Genomic DNA, 13,838 nt, shown 5'->3' with positions numbered 1-13,838 from the left:
TTCGGTTGAACGATTCAAAGAGAATGGTAATTTCATTTTGTGTTATAATTTGCATGAAACCTCAGGACTCCCGAGCTAGCATCTGCCATCAAATTCTGAGCCAAAACATGCTACTTATTATAGACTATTGCAAGAAGTGGATATATTACCAGAACGAATGAGTTCCAATTCAACAATGCACTGATACATTACGAGCAAGTGCAACAAACAATCCAATAAGCCAACTTCAAACCTTGGAGCAAGAGTAAAGAGTGGGCACGAACTAGTGAAGTTGTGTTCGGCTGCCAAAGTCTTTTGACTCCGAACTATGGTTGTCAACTTGTTTCATGGCCAGGGTGGGTAAGATTGCCGTGGCCTCACCACCAATAACGACAACCTCACCATCCTTGAAGCATGTCGTCACAAATTTCACCCTAAAGGCCACACGAAACACGCCATACATCATAATTTTAAGCTCAATGTGGGGAGAAAAACCTTCAGGGGTAAAAATGACCAGTGAACTCACATGTATTTTTGTTTCATTTGTCTAACACTGCTTGCCTGCACTTGACTAGTGATGTTATCTCCAACGAAAACCGGCCACCTGAAGTCCAACGTTTGCTTCACATAAATAGCCCCTGGCTACACATACCGCAAAACAATCTTTAATTCTACCTCATGTCATAATATCAAACACATACAATATTGTCGAAGTTATAACGAGTTCTGCCTAGCATACAATGATCAAATGATGAAACATCACAATTAACAACAATAAGAATATAGTCCCAATACTTACAAAGTAGGAAGCAATGATCCTAGGAAACAAGGAAGCAACGAGCATTCCTGGGACGGGGATATCCTCGAAGCCTGCATTTCTTGCACATTTAGAATCAAAATGCAGTGGATTTGAGTCATGGGTCAGCTTGGAGTATCCGGCAATGTCGGACGTAGAAAATACTCTGGCTTGCTTCAGAACGTCCCCAGTTTTGAGCACATTCATGGCCGCCGCCGGCGACGAGCAGTACATCAAAGAATAAACGGAATTCCAGAAGGGTCTCTTCATCACTTTAGCACTAAAGGGGTTCGCCATAGTTTTGAAGTCAACCCTGATGGAAATTACCGCAAGATCTCTCTGAAGAAATTTATCAAACATCTGGAATGCAGTAGACTTCAACCACACTTGCTCCGAAATGGAGAAAATTCAGGGGTGTCGTTTATAGTATTTAGGAGCTGAAATTTAATTCGTCACAAGTATAATTTAAAATCTTAGTATATTAATTAAATTGAATAAATAATAAATAATAATCTCAAATAATAAAACAAAATTAACCTTAAACATACGCGAATAAAGAATTATTGATGTAAAATTAACTTAAAAAAGATGATGAAAAAATAAATATAATTGAGAAAATTTTAGTTGTACATATATAGCCAAGTAACTAGTGGTGGTAGTATAAAGCTGCTCTCACTTGTGTAAGAGGAAGGGATAAGAATAACTAATTTTATTTTTATTATAGGGGAAAAAAAAAAAAAGGAAACTAAATTCATGGAACAGAAAAGCTTTGGGCTTGGTAAGGGAAAGTGAAATAGCCCAAATCAACCCAGTTACTGACTTTTGGGCTTTGATAAGGAACCCAACTACCAAGTCAAGGCCCACATCTGTTCTCCATCTCTACATCTACTTCAACTCCGCTTTATTCTCTCTCTCTATATATATATATAAACAGAAAAATCCGCTTTGTTCCCTACTTGCAGGACTATAGCTGCCACCCTCTTATATATAGGATCAATTTTGAAATTTTGCATACGAAAGTCAGAAGGATTAAGTAGTTTAAATCTGGCATTCTATTTTTAATTCATGATAATTAATTTAAATATCCACGAGGAAATTGAAACAATAAAAAAAAAAAAAAGAGTATCATTCAATCTCATCTAGATGGAATTTGTGCTATTAATTGACGACTCCGAGGTCTATATCTCCAACAATTTTTATTCAATAAAATAACAAGAGAAACAGTGGAGCAAGTGAGAATAATAGCAAAGCTATTGGCCCCAAGATTAGAATTTTCCTCGTCGTAGAATGGAAAAAAGATGAGCATTACCTAATCATGATGACAAATTTCAGATTATGACATAATGAGCCTGGAAATAAGGAGAACGGCTCCACCTGTTTGATTAGTGTTCAAAATCCCTCATTTTCTACATTTCTCTACTTCTTTGTCAACCCAGTCTTCTTATGTTCGACTCGAATTTTTGCAACATTTCCACGAGAAAGACTGAGTCTATCAGTTTCCTGTCAGGCACCGTGGTTTTACTGGAATTCAGGACAGGGTCAAGTCACAATACAGAGCTCGGCTCTGTAACTTCAAGCTCGAGCTCGAGCTGCCGAGCTCGAACGCGAGCTCGACAAACAGCAGCAACAAGCAACAACAGAACAGCAACAAGCAACAATAGAACAGCAAAAACAGACTTTTCGTTGGTGATACATTGGCAAAAGCAATTCCAAATATTTTTAGTTTGTAAAACTTCTATAACTTTAGTTTGTAAGATAAGATTTTTAGGATATTTTGCACCAGTCAATTAAGCAACCGTGTGTCAACAGAGAAAGAAAGATTACCTCGTCGCCGCACTCTTCGCCGCGCTCGTCGCCAACTTGCCTTTCTTGTTGCCGTGAATTTGGGGGCTAGGGTTCTAAGATGTTTGGGGAAGAAATAAGAGAGGTGAAAGAATGGAGGTAGAAAGAGAGAGAGAGAGAGAGAGAGAGAGAAAAAGGAAGAAGAAACGATGAAAAGAATGAGAAAGAGGGGTTTTGACTTTTTGTATTATTATTATTATTATTATTATTATTATTATTATTATTATTATTTAAAATTATGAGCTCGAATCATAAAATTTTTACATAGATATAGTTGAAATTAATATATGTTCACAATCTGCAACATTTATATATTTATAAATGTTAGTATAACATTGATATAACTATCATTTTATATTATTGAACAATATAGGTTAATCGAGACATCAAAATTCAGATCAGATTGTTAGATATGATAAAAGTTACAAAAAAATATATTTGATAAAGTTTTAGACTTATTGGATATACGGATGTCGAGATATCGTATTCGAAATATAAGAGTAATAATTCAAGACGGTGTATCGTTGAATCAAGCCATGTGATTTTAAATCATATCGTCTGATACACAGTCTTGTATATATTTAAATTTCGTATGAGTCAGGTGCCCGAATTTTAAAATATCTCAATTATTCATTAAACTTTTTAATCTCATTATATATAATAAAATAATAATTAGAATTATTCAACTATCATCATCATCATTATTATTATTTAAATTTCGTATGAATCAGGTGCCCGAATTTTAAAATATCTTAATTATTCATTAAATTTTTTAATCTCATTATATATAATAAAATAATAATTAGAATTATTCAACCATCATCATCATCATTATTATTATTATTTTAAATCATGAGATCGAATTATAAAAATTTACGTAGATATAGTTGAAATTAATATATATTCACAATCTGCAAAATTTATATATTTATAAATGTTAGTATAACATTGATGTAACTATCATTTTATATTGTTGAACAACATGGGTTAATCGTACCATCAAAATTCAGATCAAACCGTTAGATATGATAAAACTTACAAAAAAAATACGTTTGGTAAAATTTTATACTTATTGGATATACGGATGTCGAGAATCGAGATATCGTACTCGAAACATAAATATAATCATTCAATACGGTGTATCGTTCAATCAGGCCATGTGATTTTAAATCATACCGTCTGATATGATCTAATGGGCACAATCTTGTATATGTTTAAATTTTGTATGAATCAGGTGCCCATATTTTAAGATATCGTAATTATTGATTAAAATTTTTAATCTCATTATTTATATAATAAAATAATAATTATAATTGTTCAACCATCATCATCATCATTATCATCATCATTATTATATATTATTATTATTATAATTTTTAGATAAGATTAATTCATAGAAATTACTAAATTTTGACATAAATTTATGAATAATAAAAAATTATAAGTGAATTACTTGTCAATTTAAAAGATATTAACGTAATACAAATATATATTGAAATAAAACATAAAGTTCTATATATCATATTAAATAATAATTTTAATTATAAAATATATTATAATTTACTAAGTTGTTGATTAAATTTATTTTGGTATAAAAATTAAATGTATAAATAAAAGTACCATAATTTATTATTATCCAAAATAACATGTATGATATTGATTAATAATTATAATATATAGTCAATTTATATTATAAAATTAATCAAATATAAAATATAAAACTAAATATATAAAAAATTCATAAAAAAATAAATAAACATATATATATATATATATATATTCACCAGCTCGCGAGCTGGTGAACAACAGAAACCCAGCTCGACCTCGAGCTCGAGTCGAGCTCAAAGTCGAGCCGGCTCAACTCACCTGCCACCCCTAATTTAGGTACGACAAGATATATGCACACATGCCTTAGTGCTCCACACTTATAACCTGTTTTTCATAAATTCTAAAGACAACAGAAATTATTCATAATTTACAGAGGATGTTAGGCTCCATTTATTTAAAATATTTTATAAATTTTTTATTTTTATAAAATATTTTAAAAGTTTAAAAATAGTTTAGAAATAGGGTTTTAAAATATTTGGTTAAAATGAGAGATTGAAGTGTATAAAATGTTTTTATATTTTTTTAAGATATTCTAATATCTGACATAATAAATTTTTTGTATTGATAAAATGATAATAAAGGACACAATGTCAATAAAATAAAGTAATTAGCTATTTCTTGACCTATTTTATTATTACTTTCATAAATATTACGCATTAGTTCAACTCCTAATAAAAAATTAACAGATATATATATATATATTTTTAACTTTTGTTAAAAAAAAAAAACAACTTAATATAAATGTAATCTAATATTGAACACAGCAGGCGTCATATGTAAGGGTTAAAATTGAAATATAACCAAAAAATAATTTTTGATGTAGAAAAATGTAGGATATGATCTGAATAAAGAATCGTAGATAGTAACTCTTTATTGCTGCAATTATAAATGGTGCCACGTTATAATTTTGTTATTTAATAATCATATAATATGCAAACAAATTTTATTCTATAAATTTAATACACAAAGAAGATATATTTGTTAATTTAAAATTTTATTTCATTTGAAAAAGTAATGCATTTCAAATACTAAGAGCAATATGATTCTATCTAGCATCTAACAATGTCATGGTGCATTCCATCAGGCATATGAGTGTAAGTTATTTGAGTTACGTCTAGCAAATTATTGTTCAAGTTTATTTATTATGATCTAACTTTAAAAAGTTATGTAGTTTGATTATTGATTTAATCGAGTTCATACGAATTTTAATGAATAAAATAGAAGTCGAGTTTGGATAATTTAATATTTTTATATTTTATTAATTTTGTACTTATCGAATGAAGCTCTTTTTTGTTTAAATTTAATTTGTTAAATTTAACAAATCGAGTTTGAGCGAGCTTTTATTAATCGTTTTCAATATGGGCCGTATTGGATGAGCTTGTTGCATTCTGCTACTGCTGGTTGTAGATTCAGCAGTTGCAGCGGCAAGAACGTTTGTTTCTGCTAAAAAGGTTGAGGCTGTTTGGGTTGAGGCAGAGCGTCTTCAGTTCTCAGCACCAAAGCCACTGAGGACATGCTTGGCCTGTCTTCTGCACACACAGCAGAGCCACACGAACCAACGTCCACAATACTTCACTGGCAAAAATAAGCTACTAGATTGGTGTCGGATGGATGGGTTCCAAGGAACGTCTTTCTTTGTGTAGTAGCCATATATGTATGTATATATGCCTCCCAACTCCAACTGACGAAATCAATGTCTGGCCATCTATAATAATCATATCAGTCAGCTGTAGTTATCACATCCTTTGCGTTGGAAAATGGTGTCATGGTTTCCAGGTCTCAATTTTGGTGGATTGTAAGTGGGAGAAAGTATATGGGACTTCCATTGACGTAAATAGTTTCCCTGGTTAATGATGAGTTGCCTCCACCTTCCTCGTTGTAATGAAGGTCTCAGTCTTCATTCAAACTCAAATACCCCAACTCCTCACTCATTCTACCAATAAAAAACCGTGTGGATAAAAGTTTCAATAATTTGGAATGTTTTTCGAGTGCAAATAACGACTTTGACTTAACCCACTGTATTTACAATAGTTTTTGTCTTTGTTGTATTGACACCATCTATATGACTGTAGATGTGGAGTTCATTGCACAATTCCTTTGCACTTTTGGTATTGTTTGGTTTTGGTCTTCTTTTCTAGTCTGGGTTTAATTATTGTGAAGACAGTATTTCAAAATGAGGGGGTAAGTAAGGTGCTAACATGATCATATTATAGGGTAAATTAGCTATCTCCTTTATAAATTTGATATAATTACGAATAATTTTTTATTATTCAAATAATTATAAATATTTTTTTCAAATTGAAAAATATAAAAAAATTGATGGTGGATAAATTAAATAATTCATAGGGCATAAAAAATTTAGAAAAAAATATAAAATTATAATTTATAATTCAAGATAACATTATGGTCGGCTTACCACAAAAATTAGAATGAAAGCTAGCAGATGCTAACAAAACGAGCTGATTACTAGACAAATATTAAAATTAAAAAATATTATAAGTTTTAAATAATAAAAAATATTTATAATTATATTAAACTTGAGAAGGAAACTGTAATTGACCCTAAATTATACTGTTTGCATGTAATTTATACCAACTAGTGTTGGAAGGTGAAGTCCAAGTTTGTAAAATCTGTGAACTTAGTCTCTGATTTATAGTAAACATTTGAACATTTAGAAGACTGAAAGAAGAGGAAAATATATATATATACAATGGTGCATGGCACGAATTTATGCTAGTTTCATCCTAAAACAAGAAGTTAGATTTAATACTGAAAGTAAAACCCAATGAATATTAGAACTTCCACATTAATGGTGTGGAGTGTGTTGACCAATTTAAGTCAATGAAAACATATGCATAACACATCATTCTTATCCAAAAGGTCCAAGAAACGAATTCATTGGCTTCCGTCAATTTCTGTATAATTTGAATTTATCATCTCCGGGGAATTAATCAAGAATCGGCAGCACATCCTACCAAACAATTAGATTACAAATCATTCCAAAAAGGAAAAATGATTACAAAAATAAATCTTGAAAGCCCTCCTCCTGTCGAAGAGCCTCCTCTAACAAAAACTGAGACTGCTCCATCAACTCCGGGCTCAACCTGAACATCAGCACACAAAATTCCATCTGGTTGAGAGCCCCATCTCCGTCGAAATCCCCCTCCCTCAGCATCCCATAAAGATCCTCATCGCACAAATCCTGTAGCCCCAACAGAGCAGAGTTCTTCTTCAGGCTCTCGAATGTGATGACGCCTTTATCAGAATCCATCAACAGCTGAAACCCATTACAGAGTTCCCCAATCAGACCATCACCGCCCAGCTTCTCCGCCATCAGGGGCAAGTAATCTTGGAAACCGCATTGATCCTTGGACGCCATTTTTTGTTTACTAATAAAGATGGTGTTTTTCAACAAGGAGAGAGAATGATTGTTTGACATGGTTAGAGGGAGCAAGGGGGGTAGGCTAATATAGAGGTGGGCAGAAAACGGGGTTTCTGAGAAGGAGAGGGGAGCAATGAGCATGGGAAGAAGGAACGCATTTCTTGACAGCTAAGGGACAGTAAGACAGAGAGAGAGAGAAGAAAAGGTCAGATGGCTTTTTGCTTGGGCGGATGTCTTGGTTTTTAATGCACAAGAAGTTGCGTCTGAATTTCTGTGCAGTGGGGGCGGTGGAAGGGTGTAACAGTTCCAACCAGGGAGAGTCTTGCGAACTTTCGTCGGATTGAGGGAAGGGGGCGTGTACAGTAGACGATGGTGCACCTGCACCACCCTGCAGGTTAAAACCGTGTTGCAATTTTAGCTATCACGGTTGAGCTGACGTCATTCTCATATTTTTAAAGAAGATGATTCTGAGTTCAAATTCAGATTATCCTCAACATCCCCACTCTTATTATTTTCAAATAAGAAATCATTTGTATTAATAAGCTATTATTTCTTTTAATACTTGATTTAATAAAATTTAATATGTAATTATTCATATATAGTCTGAAATTGATTTTGACATTTTTTTTAACAAAAAAATGCAAACAACTCCTATAATATTGTAAATGATCAAATTACAATTTATAAAAAAAAATTAGTAATTTATTCCCTAGATTTTTAAAAATACAATAAATATATCCCTTATATTTTTTAAAATAAAGTAATTTACCTCCCTATATAAATGGATAAATTGTTATTTATTTTCACAGGGAAGTAATCTGCAATATCACAGGAAGGTCAATTGCATTAAACCCTATTTTTTAATTACTATTAACTCATTTATAGTATTTAGGAGCCGAAATTTAATTTGTTACAAGTATAATTTAAAATCTTAGTATATTAATTAAATTGAATAAATAATAAATAATAATCTCAAATAATAAAACAAAATTAACCTTAAACATACGTGAATAAAGAATTATTGATGTAAAATTAACTTAAAAAAGATGATGAAAAAATAAATATAATTGAGAAAATTTTAGTTGTACATATATAGCCAAGTAACTAGTGGTGGTAGTATAAAGCTGCTCTCACTTGTGTAAGAGGAAGGGATAAGAATAACTAATTTTATTTTTATTATAGGAAAAAATAAAAAGAAAACTAAATTCATGGAACAGAAAAGCTTTGGGCTTTGTAAGGGAAAGTGAAATAGCCCAAATCAACTCAGTTACTGACTTTTGGGCTTTGGAAAGGAACCCAACTACCAAGTCAAGGCCCACATCTGTCTCCATCTCTACGTCTACTTAAACTCCGCTGCCACCCCCTTATATATAGGATCAATTTTGAAAATTTGCATACGAAAGTCAGAAGGATTAAGTAGTTTAAATCTGGCATTCTATTTTTAATTCATGATAATAATTTAAATATCCACGAGGAAATGGAAACAATAAAAAAAAAAAAAAAAGAGTATCATTCAATCTCATCTAGGATGATGGAAATTGTGCTGTAAATTGACGACTCCGAGGTCTATATCTCCAACATTTTTTATTCAATAAAATAACAAGAGAAAGAGTGGAGCAAGTGCGAATAATAGCAAAGCTATTGGCCCCAAGATTAGAATTTTCCTCGTCGTAGAATGGAAAAAAGATGAGCATTACCTAATCATGATGACAAATTTCAGATTATGACATAATGAGCCTGGAAATAAGGAGAACGGCTCCACCTGTTTGATTAGTGTTCAAAATCTCTCATTTTTGACATTTCTCTACTTCTTTGTCAACCCAGTCTTCTTATGTTCGACTCGAATTTTTACAACATGATTTTGCAACATTTCCACGAGAAAGACTGAGTCTATCAGTTTCCTGTCAGGCGCCGTGGTTTTACTGGAATTCAGGACAGGGTCAAGTCACAATACAGAGTGTTTACACTCTTGATTAAGCCTATCTAGATGAGTTAATTTCAACAGATGTCGGAGTAATGTGCCAATAATGTAACACAATACTTGCAGCATTTTTCATGTTAAAACTTGCGGTGGGAACTTGAGATTTTAGCTTTTCTGCTTTAAAGAAGGCTGAATCCAAAAAGTAGGAACGTCACCAGATAGAACCATGAAAATTTCGATTGAAGGGTTCCCTTTTCTGATATTCGTATCATACTTGGTGTCCGTCGTGGCCATTTCCAGAGCAGCTGATACTATAAATACAACTCAGGTTATCAGAGATGGTGATACGATTGTTTCCCCGGCCGGAAGTTTTGAACTGGGATTTTTCAGTCCAGGCAACTCCACGAATCGGTACGTGGGAATATGGTATAAGAATGTAACTCTCAGGACTCCGATTTGGGTTGCCAACAGAGAATTCCCACTGAGTAACACATCATCGGCGGCCTTAACGTTCATCCAGACAGGCGATTTGGTTCTCCAGGACGAAAATAACGCCACCATATGGTCATCTAACGTGACGAGAGCCGCACAGAATCCTGTTGCTCAATTATTGGACTCGGGGAATCTTGTTATCCGAGAAGCAAACGATGATCAGCCAGGGAATTATCTTTGGCAGAGTTTTGATTATCCAACTAATACATTTTTACAGGCCATGGATTTTGGCTGGAATTTCATTACAGGCATTGAGCGTTACGTTTCGTCGTGGAAGAGTAATGATGATCCAGCTCGAGGAGATTTTACCTTTCGCTTGGATATTACGGGATATCCTCAAGTGGTCATAAAAAGGGGTGACTCTGTGCTGCACAGGCTTGGACCCTGGAATGGCATGCGTTTTAGCGGGACGCCTAGTGTCCGACAAAATCCCACATTCACAGCAGGATTATACATGAACAGTTCAGTGATATATTACAGAGAAGATGCTCTTGACAGGTCAGTCGTTTCCAGGTTCTCTTTGAGTCCGAGTGGCACAGGACAACGCTTGACATGGGTGGAACGTAGCCAAGAATGGGTCGTTTATTATAACTTACCTACAGATATATGTGATAATTATGGATTATGTGGTGCACATGGAAGTTGCAGTACTGGAACTTCTCCAGCTTGTAGCTGTTTGGACAGATTTGTGCCTAAAGACGAACAAGCTTGGGTTGGATCTGATTGGTCGGGTGGGTGCTTACGAAGGACTCCCTTGAATTGTCAGGATGATGTCTTTTTGCGATATTCCGGTATTAAAATGCCTGATTCTCAGTTTACTTGGTTCAACGAAAGCTTCACTCTTGACGAATGTGAAGCAGAGTGTTTGAGGAACTGTTCTTGTATGGCTTACTCAAATTTAGATATAAGGAGAGGAGGAAGTGGATGCTTGCTTTGGATTGGAGACTTGGTTGACATCAGACTGTTATCTGGAGAAGAACAAATAATTTACATCAGAATGGCTGCTTCTGAATTAGGTGAAGTTTCTACTTTCAGACTAGAATTTGATATTAGATTTGTTGTTAATGTAATTTTTTTCCTTTGTTGACTTCCAAGAAGTAGAAGTATAGAGAATAAGCATGAGTTTTTGATTGATGTCATCAGAGATTTTTCTTTCGTTCGATAAGCAGGATACAATGCAGTGGAGACATTGGGTTCTTAATGACTATGCCAGAGCATTTCAACAACTAACCGCTTGATTTGGCGTGCAATGATGCAGATTCCAAGGCAAAGAAGCGAAAAACACTTATTGCGGTTTTGACATCAACAGCAGGGATTGTTCTACTAGGCCTGAGCCTGATATTGTTTATCTGGAAGAGGAAGAAGAATCATCAAAACCTGAGAAATGAAGGTACAGAAATTGTGTCATTTTATGCTGATAGCTGGGGAAAAAATAACAAACAGAGCAGAGATCGAATATTACATTCTGCAGGTATTTGTAAGTTGGAACTTCCCGATCGTATTACGTAGTACGTAATTCTCATGTTGCAGGAGGAGGGCCCGAAGAAAGTCACAAGGAAGACTTGGAGCTGCCTATGTTTGATTTATTGACAGTTACTAGAGCTACCAATAACTTCTCGATCAGCAACAAGCTTGGGGAAGGTGGATTTGGACCTGTTTATAGGGTAAATATGCATACACTGCTTTTTTCTTTGTGATATATAGTAGAAAGTAATAAATAGAATTGTATGTGAGGTTAAAACACAGAAGAAAAAAGTTTATGGTAAATGGCATCCTGTATCCCTTCAAGTTCAGCCCCTTAATCATATGGAGTTTGGTTGACTCTTAGGGGATGCTGGAAGATGGAAAGGAGATTGCTGTTAAACGTCTGTCAAGAACTTCCACACAAGGACTTGATGAGTTCAAGAATGAAGTCATCTTTATTGCCAAGCTTCAGCATCGAAATCTTGTGAAGCTCCTAGGATGCTGCATTCAAGGAGCGGAGAAGATGTTGATCTACGAGTACATGCCCCATGGAAGTCTGGACTTGATCCTATTTGGTGAGTTTTCCTATAGACAAATAGAGCTGGAAATGTTTATAATGCAACAAAGAATCAAACTAGAGGAGGACAAATTTTAACCATGCAAAAACATGTTAACAGATAAAACAAAAAGTAAACAGCTCGATTGGCCTAAGCGCTTCCATATCATCAATGGTATTGCTAGGGGACTCTTGTATCTTCATCAAGATTCTCGGCTAAGGATTATCCATAGGGACCTCAAAGCTAGTAACATATTGTTGGATACTGATATGAATCCCAAGATATCAGACTTCGGCATGGCCAGAAGTTTTGGAGGGAATGAGACTGAAGCCAACACACAACGAGTTGGAACATAGTAAGAATCTCAAGATTTAACATCTCTCAGATGCAATTCAACTGCTTTCAACCATGTGTGCTAATGCAATATCATCACTTTAATCATCATGCAGTGGGTATATGTCACCAGAATATGCCGTAGACGGCTTCTTCTCCGTCAAATCAGATGTATACAGCTTTGGTGTTTTAGTGCTGGAAATCGTGAGTGGGCAGAAAAACAGAGGATTCCATCACAAAAATCACCACCACAACCTTCTCGGACATGTAAGATATCAAGACCTGCCTGAATAGTGGGCACTTGAAGTTATTTATACCATATAAAAAAAGGGAGAAGTTGTAATGAATTGATGTATGCAGGCATGGATACTACACAGAGAAAGTCGGTCCTTGGAACTGGTGGACACAAATCTAGTGGACTCATTTTACTTCTCTGAAGTAGTACGATGCATTCATGTGGCTCTATTGTGCGTTCAACAAAGTCCAGAAGATAGGCCAAGCATGTCCTCAGTGGTTTTGATGCTGGGCAGTGGAGGTGTTTTGCCTCCACCCAAGCAGCCTGGTTTTTTTGCAGAAAGAGATGTTCGTGCTGCTGACAATACAAGCAGCAGCAAGAATACAGTAAGCTCGTCCAACGAATACACTATTACATTATTAGATGCTAGATAGTGTTATATAATACGTGACGTATTTTTTGCACAAGCTTAATATTTTTCTTTGCTGTCCCCATCCGAATTTGAATGCATTTTGTATACTATTTTATATGTACAACCATGTAAGAAAATATTTTGGGAGGTATCTTAGTCAACTGTATATATATATATTTACATCTGCACTATACTTTTTGATGTTACTGACAATTCCAAATACTTATACAGATTGTTTGAATTTATTGTCTAAGTATTTTGTTGTGTTATATGGAAATAGAGAATGAAAAATAAAAATAAATAAGCATGTGTTGGTGTATGTTTGAATTTGTTTTTAGAAATAATTAAAATATTATGTTTAATGTTATGTGTTAAGAAACAAAAGTCACTATATATATATATAAATATTGTATATTTAATATTGTAAAGTTATGCTACGGATACCCCATGCCTTTAAGAGAGTAGACTGAACAGCATTACTGTTGAGGGTTTTCTCACATAGAATTTTTGCTACAATGGGGTAGTGGTTGGTGATTTGTGATTTACTGAGTGGGGGAGAGGTTTCTTCTGGGAATTGTAGTTGGGTGGTTTTATTAATGAGGTAGGTGACAACAATATCAGGTTCTTCCATGATGGTGGTAAGGTGGGGTAGTTGTGTCGGACGAGGAGACTGGGGGATCTGAGTTGTTACAGAGTGGGAGACTCATGAGATCCAAATCTCAATTGGTAAGAAGAGAGAATGGAGTTCTTGCTCAACCTATTTATTTATTGTTACTATGAATTTGTATTGTATTTAATTAAATTTATGTAAAATGAC

General features: G+C 34.2%; 3 protein-coding genes across 7 annotated transcripts; 1 reads left to right on the top strand and 2 right to left on the bottom strand.

Moving 5' to 3' along the window:
* Window positions 1-127: 127 nt before the first annotated feature.
* On the bottom strand, window positions 128-2,770 carry LOC105174790 (3-hydroxyacyl-[acyl-carrier-protein] dehydratase FERN, mitochondrial). Of its 5 annotated transcripts, none has more exons than XM_011096981.3 (5): window positions 2,600-2,769; window positions 2,085-2,296; window positions 779-1,212; window positions 506-621; window positions 128-413 (listed from the first exon to the last, which is right to left on the bottom strand). In XM_011096981.3, exons 3-5 carry the CDS (start codon window positions 1,133-1,135, stop codon window positions 263-265), a joined length of 624 nt encoding a protein of 207 aa, XP_011095283.2. In that variant the 5' UTR covers window positions 1,136-1,212; window positions 2,085-2,296; window positions 2,600-2,769; the 3' UTR covers window positions 128-262. The 5 variants fall into 5 exon arrangements, with proteins under 5 accessions (XP_011095283.2, XP_011095282.2, XP_088732123.1 ...); XM_011096980.3 differs by having other exon boundaries at window positions 2,085-2,275; XM_088875997.1 differs by lacking the exon at window positions 2,085-2,296 and having other exon boundaries at window positions 779-1,088; window positions 2,600-2,770.
* A 4,321-nt stretch (window positions 2,771-7,091) lies between these two features.
* Window positions 7,092-7,885, bottom strand: LOC105174788 (calcium-binding protein KRP1). Its single transcript, XM_011096978.3, has one exon. It carries the CDS (start codon window positions 7,746-7,748, stop codon window positions 7,242-7,244), a length of 507 nt encoding a protein of 168 aa, XP_011095280.1. The 5' UTR covers window positions 7,749-7,885; the 3' UTR covers window positions 7,092-7,241.
* Window positions 7,886-9,237: 1,352 nt separating this feature from the next.
* Window positions 9,238-13,236, top strand: LOC105175129 (G-type lectin S-receptor-like serine/threonine-protein kinase At4g27290). Its single transcript, XM_020698340.2, has 7 exons — window positions 9,238-11,036; window positions 11,279-11,410; window positions 11,551-11,684; window positions 11,849-12,059; window positions 12,162-12,396; window positions 12,491-12,641; window positions 12,735-13,236. The coding sequence occupies exons 1-7, from the start codon at window positions 9,755-9,757 to the stop codon at window positions 13,041-13,043; spliced, it is 2,454 nt and encodes an 817-aa protein (XP_020553999.1). The 5' UTR covers window positions 9,238-9,754; the 3' UTR covers window positions 13,044-13,236.
* Window positions 13,237-13,838: the final 602 nt, after the last annotated feature.

Source organism: Sesamum indicum, linkage group LG12 (assembly GCF_026168435.1).
Source record: "Sesamum indicum cultivar Baizhima isolate 11 linkage group LG12, ASM2616843v1, whole genome shotgun sequence".
Classification (NCBI taxonomy): domain Eukaryota; kingdom Viridiplantae; phylum Streptophyta; class Magnoliopsida; order Lamiales; family Pedaliaceae; genus Sesamum; species Sesamum indicum.
This window is presented reverse-complemented; position numbering and strand designations above follow the sequence as displayed.

Bases quoted from the DNA above. Each gene is read 5' to 3' on its own strand.
- LOC105175129 (XM_020698340.2), top strand. From the start codon at position 9,755: ATGAAAATTTCGATTGAAGGGTTCCCTTTTCTGATATTCGTATCATAC. The intron at 11,411-11,550 runs GTACAGAAATTG...CTCATGTTGCAG, and splicing joins TCAAAACCTGAGAAATGAAG to GAGGAGGGCCCGAAGAAAGT. The intron at 11,685-11,848 runs GTAAATATGCAT...GTTGACTCTTAG, and splicing joins GATTTGGACCTGTTTATAGG to GGGATGCTGGAAGATGGAAA.
- LOC105174790 (XM_011096981.3), bottom strand. From the start codon at position 1,135: ATGTTTGATAAATTTCTTCAGAGAGATCTTGCGGTAATTTCCATCAGG. The intron at 622-778 runs GTAAGTATTGGG...CGGTATGTGTAG, and splicing joins GGATCATTGCTTCCTACTTT to CCAGGGGCTATTTATGTGAA. The intron at 414-505 runs GTGAGTTCACTG...TGTGGCCTTTAG, and splicing joins CAAATGAAACAAAAATACAT to GGTGAAATTTGTGACGACAT.
- LOC105174788 (XM_011096978.3), bottom strand. From the start codon at position 7,748: ATGCTCATTGCTCCCCTCTCCTTCTCAGAAACCCCGTTTTCTGCCCAC.